This window comes from Cotesia glomerata, linkage group LG6 (assembly GCF_020080835.1).
Source record: "Cotesia glomerata isolate CgM1 linkage group LG6, MPM_Cglom_v2.3, whole genome shotgun sequence".
Taxonomy (NCBI): domain Eukaryota; kingdom Metazoa; phylum Arthropoda; class Insecta; order Hymenoptera; family Braconidae; genus Cotesia; species Cotesia glomerata.
This window is the reverse complement of record NC_058163.1, coordinates 6075524-6085466: the sequence shown is the minus strand read 5'-3', so window position 1 is coordinate 6085466 and position 9943 is coordinate 6075524. Positions and strand designations below refer to the sequence as shown.

The following is a 9943-nucleotide window of genomic DNA, read 5'->3' as shown; positions in this document are numbered from 1 at the left end:
TTTTCGTTAAAATTGAAAAGGAAAATTCTTGGTAGTGCGTTACGAAATCCGTCAATTCATAATTTGTATCAGCTAACTGATGCAATTCATTAGACGCATCATACTGATGGCTGTGAAGATTGAAATTAAAACCTGATTTTACCATTTTCACGTTGTTATAATTCTTGAAAATATAAAATGACGTTGTAACATTCATTCATATAATCAGGTAATGAGCGTAATGTGAGTTCTCCGAACGCTTTGATAATTTTCATGTAATCAGAAATTTGTTTTTGGTTATACTGTTGAGTTGAATTCAATAAATCAAGAAGTATTATTATTTTTATTTTATGACCATCCAAGTACCGAGTTTTATCAAAATAAAAATTTTGATAGTTTTTATTTACATCTGAAAATCAATTAAATCTATGATTCAACTAATAAATATCTAACAACTGATAGATATGATTCAATAAATTCTTTATTCTCAAGGAGTAATTGGATAATTATACGTCCGTTTTTTATTAACTTCCCGCTAAGAAAATTGAAAATTTTCAAAAGTTTGGAAGTTATTGGTTTAACCAATGCGTGTGTGTGTGTGTGTGTGTGTGTGTGTGGCCGTATGTAAACTGCTCATAACTTTTGGACGGCTTGACCGATTCGAACTGAACTCGTGGCGTTTTAAAGAGTTCCATCAAACTTAGATTTCCTATGATTTTGAACTGATTCGGGCCGGTAGATTTTGAGAGAACTTGAAAAAACTATAAAAAAGTTTTTTAAATGTGTTTTTTTTGGAATAATTATTAAACGGCTTTACTGATAAATTCCAAAAACTAATAAACTTTTAACCTCAAAAAACCATGTAGATCGCCACCAGTAGGGTCAAAATCGATTGATCCGTTCGTGAGTTATCGTTGTCGAAAGAAAACCGAAAAAAGTGTTTTGTTGAAATTACTCCGAAATTCTTTATCCTATCAATGTAAACTTCAAAATTCTTTATGGAGCTTCAAAAACTGCGCCCAATACCGCCAACTGCGTGAAAATCGGTTAATTCATTCAAAAGTTATTGCGATTTGGAAATTCAAAAAATAGTGTTCTATGAAACTATCTCTTTGAACTCGGAGAGCTTGAAATGACACAAAAATTATATTTTTAAGCTCGAAGAGCTCAAAAACGTAATAAGTGCAATTTTGAGCGATTAAGTATGGAATTAGCGGGAAGTTACCGGGATGGCTTTTAGGGTCAAGCGTTTTCTTAATTTTTTTTTTTTTAAGTTAAAACAATTATTAAAGTGAGTAAATTACCTTTCGGGTACTGTAAACTGTATAGTGTCGTCTTGGTTTTACTCTTCATGTTTGCAAATCCAACTTCATTCCAAGGAAACGGATCATATTGTGTGTAAGGGTTTAGAGTGTAAACTGTGGTTGAATCTTTGACGTTATCATACCCCAAGTAATATGATACCAAGATATCAAAGTTTGCTAGAATTTTAAGAACTGAATAAGGTTTCGTAGCGATAAACTTTTCAGAAATGTCAAGAATGAAAATCGGTGACTTTAAACTCCAAATTGTTGAGTGAATGAACTCAAAAATGAGCGGTATCAGATTTTCAATAGATTCAAATTTTATGACGGAAGTAGGATAGACAGGGTAATACTCTTTGATTTGCTCACGTTTGAAATTACCATTCACTATAATCAGCGGATTTCCATCATCGATATTTCGACTTACAACTTGGTCATTAACTAAATTAGAAGTTATTATCACTGGGTTCGAAGTATTAGTGAAACCTTTATCAATCAATTCCATCTGTTAAAACAATAAACGATTTTGAGAATGATAACAAATAATTAAAATTAATTAAGAAAAATAATCAACTCACCGTATGATTGATAAGGCGCGTTTTGATATCTGAAGTGTGAATGTTGCTTCCATTTGAAAAGTGACCAGTAAATACACAACAGCAGCATAAAATAATCTCTATAAATTGCATTGTTTAATTGATGATGTTTAATTCAAATAAATGAATTAATAAGAATCTAGAAAAGTTAAAAGAAATTATCAGAATTTATTATTATTTCTCTGAAAATACAACGTGTTTCCAACTTACGAGTAAGCAATTGAATAGTTTGAAGTGTTGTTGTCAACTGAATTTAATGCTTGCAAACGTAATACTTTGTTTTAAATTAGTTGCCTATGACAACCGCAACTTATAGTGAAAAAAATATCGTTTATACTTGTTTCGTACCTTTTACAAGGGACACGTCAACTAGGTCAGCTAGTTTATTTCCCGAAGAGCGCTAATTATCATTTTTATGAAATTAAAATGTATACAAGTAACACCGCACTCTCATATATTCAAAAGTGTAAAAAGCCGAAACATTATGTCAATACAATATGTTAAGCAATTACTTCACAAATAGAAGTTCACTTGAAGATATTTTGTATAATCATTTAAAATATTGGAACGATGAGATCTAAATCCTCGAAAATTTTAATTTTGACGAGAGAACTACTAATAGTGTTTAATTGTTTGAGAAAAATCGTTAATAATTTTTGATAAAGTGATGTATTATTGATTTATCACTTGACAGTACAATATTAAACTTTTTTGATACTCACAACTGAAAATTTACCAAAAAATTCTAATGCTAGTACAACAAACAAAATTATTATGTATACAGTAGCGCTCGAAAGTATTTTGACAAATATATTTGATGGTTTAATTAAAAATCAATATAAAATACAATAATCATTTATTTATTTTTTAACAGCTTTTGAATAATCTACAGAATAGTGTCAAAGTGGTCCTTGTTTGTAACAAAAGAAAGTTTAATTTTTAAAATATTAGGAAAATGGTGGCACCAATAAAGTATTTTGATATTGTTGAAAAAAACTAACGCATAATGTTATCAAAATACTTTTGAGCGCTACTGTAGATGTTACTCATATCATTTTACGATAATTGAATAATTGAGAATGAAATATAAATTATTATATTGTGCAACTAGTGCAGTAAATTGTCTATTGCCTACTAGAGCAAATTTAAGAGATCAAAGCGAGTCCAAAAATTAAAAGATTTTAAAAAGTCATATCTTTAATGATTTTCTACAAAATATTCAAATTATATCGCATTTTCAACAAATAACGCACGCTTATGCCTTAAAATCGATTGCTTTAAAAGTTTTGAAATCATGCAAAAGCATACCGGTTCAAAAATAGTGTTTAAAGATAATTCAAATCCAACAATTAATTTAAATGAATACATATCATAAATCTTAATCGATCAATCAGATGAAAACCGGGAAAATTAATTGTAAAATTGACCCTTGCATATTTGATTATGCCCCAGGAAATATTTAGCTTCAGTAATCCTTAAGCTTAAAACTGTCTCTTGGATAATTTATGAATTAACATCAGATTATTTTGTAGAAATAAAAATAACAAAAAAATCCATCGTGAGGAAATGATTTATATATTCGTGTGTTATTTTCGGGTTGAGCATGAAAATAAAAAAGAATAGAGTGTAAAGGGTCACGAAGGTGAAGATCAGAAGCTGGGATGAATGCAACCGCTTGCTTATATATACCTTTTTTTTTTCGACGAATCCATTATTTACATGGCCGCGTAATATATAACGCTACGACGCGACGCTTTATGGAAATTTGCTGGGGCGAGTCCTCGATACAATGATCCGATGGCTCGATCGATACGATCAGTTACTGCTGCTGGCTGCTGTTGTGGCTTATACACCTGTAAGAGAGGGAAAGAAATATATATAAATATAAATATACATTTATATATGTGTATAGATTTCTACAATAGGTCACTGCCCGTAAGCATCTTTTAAATATGGAAGAATTACTTGATCTCGATAAGAACAGGGTCACTAAGAAGGTTATATAGATTATTCATTTATTTTATTTTATTTACTTTTTTTTCTACTTTTTCACCGTTTTGTCATGCAAATTAGTGTCTGACTTTTTAAATAAAATTGTCTATTAAAATGGGTTGTGCTAGTCATAATATCCCAGGATTGATATTTAGTCGATACATATCTCGATACACAACAGAAATTGTTATTTTATCGGTATTTATTCAAGGGACAGTTAATAACTTTTGAATATTGTAATTAGATCACCGTAATCCTGAGTTATTAATTCATCCGGGTACTTTTTGTTTGCCTCGCTTCCTCACCTTTGTCGTCTCATTTACTTTTAATTATTTAAATTTATTTGAAGTGATGACTAATACCTAGTTTTTGTAGCACCCAGAGACGGGATTATCTGCCGGAGATCATTACGTCTGAGTTTGAGAAAAAAAAACGAAGCCCTAGTATCTTTTTACAGGAAGCGGGATAAATTATTTATATTTTTATTAATAATAAAATCGTGGCTAAGAATATTTTAAGATATATGGAATTAATATTTAGTGGAATTGATTACTTGTTTTGATGTTTTAAGTAAGTTTTACTAAAATTTATTATTCAAAATTTCTTAAGTTGAATATTTAACACTTCAATTAAGCATTCAATTTTTTTTTTTTTTTTTTTTAATTGCTTGGAACAAATAATTCGTTTGATTAAATAAAAACATAAAAATTTATTTGAATTTTAGCTTCAATCAAAAAATCGTTTCATTGAAAACTAAAACAAAAATCTATGGAAAATTGATTGCACTGAAATTAATTTCTTAATCTTTTGTAAAGTTCATGATCAAAATTAAGGGATTGTACACTGACAAAAAATTAAGAATTTACGAGAAAAATTCTTGAACCAAGAATGTTATCTTGAAGAATTTAATTATCTTCAATCAGGTAAAAAAAATCTTAAACTAAAAAATTATCATTGGTTCAAGTAAATTTTAATTTAAGAATTTTTCTACTTGATTCAAGATGATCAAATTCTTCAAAATCATATTTTTGCTTGGATAAAAAGGTTAGCGTGACTCAAGAGGAAAAATTTTATAATAAGGAAAACAAAAAAATTTTTTGAGTCAAGAGAAAAAATTCTTGAGATAAGATAAGATTCTTGTTTAAAAAAAAAATTTAGCTTGAAAATTTTTTTATTTTATCCTAAGAAATTTATTGTTTTCCTTTGAGGAGTCTTGGGTCGAGAATTTTCCTCTTATCAAGTTAATTTTGTATTATTGTATTGTAATTGTGGGATAGGATTCTGCTTTACCATTTACTGGTAACAGAAAGACTTTCTAAAGGTTATGTTAGTAAAATTTACTAATTTCTCCAGTAAAATAAACAAAAGTTTTTAATCCAGCTTACTACTCATGTAGAATAGAATTCATATTGGACGTATTTGTTATCAATAGAATATTGTTATTATAAATTTTATAGGTTTTTTATGTGCGAAAAACTAGATTTTAATTCAATAAAATGAACTTTTAATTAATTTATTTAATATAATTCATTTTAAGGTTATTTTACTTTACAATTTATATAGAATAATATCATATTTTTTCGATTTTAAGTTAATTGGCTATCCAGTCTAATACAACAATTTTTACTTATTCGTAATATTTTTTTAGCCTGTGTTTTTCTCCAGGCATATACAATTTAGCCACAATTCATATTTAAATTTGTCATTAAAGATAAACGTGACTCAAAAAATAATTCAGACGGCCCAGACCAGGACTCGAACCTGGATCTTTTGGTTACGCGCCAAAGGCTCTACCTGTTGAGCTATCCGATATTTGACTATTTTTTCAGACTAAAAAAATATTATGAAAAAATAAAAATTGTTGTGTTAGACTGGATAGCCAATTAACTTAAAATCGAAAAAGTATTAAAACAACCAGTCTTTAGAAATAAATATTAATAATATTATAAATTTAAAAAAAAATTGCGAATGTTATTTAAGTGCATTTTTAAAAATATTATTTAACCAATTACAGAAAATTTTATAATAATGATAATTGTTTAAAAATTTGTTAGGATTATCTTTAATTAAGCAACAACTGATCATTGACATGTGTAATTTTTTTATATATCTGAGAAGTTTTCAGCGGTTGCGGCGCCGCCCCAAAGTCAGTGAATAATACCGTTACTTATATTAATTTGTACTCGATATTCCCATAAATTTTGTAGTATTTTCAGTAAAAAAATTTGATTTGACTGTTTTTTTAATATTAAAATAGCAAGAAAAAATAATTTATTTTTAACGTTTATCATTTTTTATCGGTACACCACAGTAAAAATTAATAATATTTTTGCATATTTGCAGGAATGATGGAACATTCCACGATACCTGTAACTTTTAAATAAAATTTTTTCCGTATACCACTCGCAGATTTCTCTGTACAAAGTATTAAAAATGACATTCTTAAAAACCACTGAATCAAGTTGTAGTAATATTGCAGCTGGTGTAATAAACAGTAAAAACAAAAATGTACATCAGTAATAAAATTAACTTACACGGTTCGCAACTAAAATAAAAAAAAAATAAAGAAAAGTCTCGAAAGTAATAATTTAGCATTCATATATAATAATATAATATCTGAATATAAAGATCGACTGTTCGAGGTGTCACGGTTGGTGTTCATACGGTGGCTGGTGATGCTTTTATCTGTAGTTTTATGCCCGGATTTAACTTTAAAGCAGATATTATTCTTTCGCGAGTTATTCTTCAGCCATACCGATTCTTGCACGTCGTTTTATTCATTGTGATGCGATATACAGCTCATCGTCGCACAAGTCACAGTCAAAGATGGACAACAAGTTTAAGAGTAAGAGTAAGAGGATGTGCAATCGAAATATAAAGAAGAAGCTCAAGCAATACAACAGACGCGACAAAGATTTAGTTCTCTTCTCATCTTCTTATATATGTCCTTTCTTATCTTTTTTATTTTTTTATTTATTTTATTTAAAACCTTTTTTTCGAGACTTTTATTGGTATTTATTTTGTTTTTCTTTATATCATTCTTTCTCTCTTTGTTGCACACGGTTTTAACTTTTAAGAAAGCCTGACAGCGAGACAGGTTTATTCGCATCCTGGCCGGCACACCTCCAAGGATTTGCATGACCATGCCACTGAACGACCACGCGATCCACGCTGGGATGTCGAAGGACGAGGATGCACTCTACTCACATCCATGAGATCTTCGACTGATGTCATTTTTGTAAGAGGTTATAAAATATTGACAGCCGACAATAAAATAAATACAATATTGTTATTATTATTATTATTACTATTATTGTTATGATAATGCTTCAAATCAGGAGTCTATTTTCGGAAGGAATTCACTTAGACGCTTCAACTTCAAGTTTTGAAGTCTTAAAAACCAACATTATAAGCATGAAGTTAATTCGGATGTTTATTGATGAAGCTATCCGGCAAAACATTTTTTGATTCGGCTATATTAGGCTTCATATAAAAATAAAGAAATAGTTTATTGTTTAGAAACGTTTTCGTTTATTACTATTAAACAAAATTTAATTTAATTAAACATCAATGTTGGATAAGCTCTCCAAGAAAGTAAAAAAAATGATTATTTTATTTTTAAATTTAACATCTCAAACTGAACTCTTCTATTAGGAGACAATTAAGCGATCATGCGCCATCTGTTGGAGATTTTTAAGATTGCAGGTCAAAAAATTATATACTGTCTTATAGACCAGATATCTTTTGATAGGGCCTGATACAGCTGATTTAGAGGAGGGTGGAGCAGAGCGGTCCCCTTAAGCCGGTTTTACCTTTTTGTGGCTTTTAACCATCAAATTCCTTTATTTTCCGTCTATTTCGAATGAATCAGTCGAAATTTTGCCAAAAATCGAAAAAAACAATTTTTTTCCTGGGGCACAACGGCCCCCTCCCTAAAAAATCATATAAAAAAAATTTTTTTTTTACTGAAGCCATTACCACCAAATCTAGAGATTCTCCTCCCAGAAAACGTCGTCGAGGGAAAACCACGATTCTTACGAGTCTTGAGTATCGCTGAGAACTCAAAGAAAAATAAAATCAAAATGAAGGAAAAAAAGTCCTCAGGTAAACAAAAAAAAAAAAATTAAATTAAAACCAAAAAATTTGAAAAAAAAAAAACATTCAAAATATGAAAAAGATGATTATCATTGTCTTTATTGCAATGGACTTTACTTAGAATCCACAGAGTCATGGATTCAGTGTAAAAATTGCAATAAATGGTCTCGTAATTCTTGCGCAGGTATTGGCGAAGATTATTCTGACGAATATGTCTGTGATCATTGCGAATAATCGTATATTCATTAAATTATCTCGATGTGATTTCTGAATTATCAAACATTTATGTTTCATGTTTTATTCCAAAAGTTTAATTTTTGTCAACGTTTAATAAAAAAATTATTTCAAATTTTATTGTTGAGCTGTTAATTAGTTTAAAATAGATAATAATTAATAAAATAATTAATTCCTTTTATTGCACTTAAAGGTTTTAAACCTACGTACAAGAAAAAAAATACAGAGATGTTTTTTAGCAATCAATTGGTTACATTAGTTTACATTGATTGAAATCACATGTTGAGTTTTCAGATTGAGCTTTTAAAATACGTAATATCTTGAACCAGACCTTTTTTTTTTTTTTTTCTATATTTTTATCAATTTAAAATTAAAAATATGAATCGCGTAGAGTAAGACGTTCTTGGAGAAAGTCCTCGGCTTTGCCTCGGTTGACTATAACATGTGATCTGAGATGTGATCTCAATTTGAAAAAATAAAATTTTTTTTTCGTTGCAATTTGTTTTTCAAGTGGTCCATTATGCCCCACATATCACATATTGGCCCAAAATATCATAAAAACATTATAGAGGTCATAACTTGAAGGAAAGTGAAAAAAAAATTTTTACCTTATTTTTGAGGGGGGCCGTTGTGCCCCAGGTTCCCCTATATTAGCTCCAAAATATATAAATATATCAAATTTATGATAATTTGGTAAAAAAAAAAAAAAAATTATTTTCGACTAAATTTTGAAGGGGGCCGTTATGCCCCAGGGGGCCATCTTACCCCACCCTCCCCTACGTCGCAAGCCATATCGCGTTACTAATGCCAGAATGGCGATTAAAAAAAAAAACTAATTTTTTCCTTTGTCTTAAAAGTGTAAAATTTACTGAAATAATGAAAAGTAAAATTTTTTGATGTACGCCTTTTTGAAAAAAAAAGATTTAAAAATCAATCGGGCTTGACAAAATTTTTTTTATCATTTTTAAACTTCCTGCTGACAATATCGAAAATGTTGAACAGGTTGTTAAAATTGAAAATAGACTCTGAGGACTTAGTCTCTTACAGTCCCGCTGAAAGGACTCAGAGGACTGAAAATCTAATTGCAATCAATAAATTCTCAAATTTTCGAAAATTTTTTATTTTCATAGTTAGAAGTTAAAAATTTCTAATTCTAAAGTGGAAAGTTAGAAAATAAAAATAAAATTTTTTTTATGTACACACAGTAAAAAATTTTGCGTCAATGCGTCAAAAAATTTTTTGTTAAAAATTTCGATGTTAAATATTTAACACTTTTTTTGTATTGATTGAACAGAATAAATATTAAATAACAAATATCAGGATCACGGGTATTTGGAAAACACAGTAAAATTAATTTAAACAATCATTGAATTGCAACGTTTCGTCTTTATTCTTTAGACTTTATCAAGCTCTCGAAAATAATACAATAATTAACAACATATCTAAATCCAATGAACATGACAGAGGAACAATAACTGATTTAACTGTGTTTTCCAAATACCCGTGATCCTGATATTTGTTATTTATTCATCTGGAATTGAACTGTATTAAAATGAATAAATGTTAAATTTACATATAGAAGTGTTAAATATTTAACACTAAATTTTTTGACGCAATGACGCAAAATTTTTTACTGTGCACCCTTTTTTTTCAAGGAATTTTAGGAATATTTCTCATAATTTCAGAGAAGTAAAAACATGGTATTCTTATAAGATTTTTTGCTATTTTTAATGAAAAAACTAG

At 28.8% G+C, this 9943-nt stretch overlaps 1 protein-coding gene across 1 annotated transcript; it reads right to left on the bottom strand.

Annotated features, from left to right (window-relative positions):
• Positions 1 to 1248: 1248 nt before the first annotated feature.
• On the bottom strand, positions 1249 to 1989 carry LOC123267275. The gene is made up of 2 exons (XM_044731827.1): positions 1862 to 1989; positions 1249 to 1788 (listed from the first exon to the last, which is right to left on the bottom strand). Exons 1-2 carry the CDS (start codon positions 1970 to 1972, stop codon positions 1249 to 1251), a joined length of 651 nt encoding a protein of 216 aa, XP_044587762.1. The 5' UTR covers positions 1973 to 1989.
• Positions 1990 to 9943: the final 7954 nt, after the last annotated feature.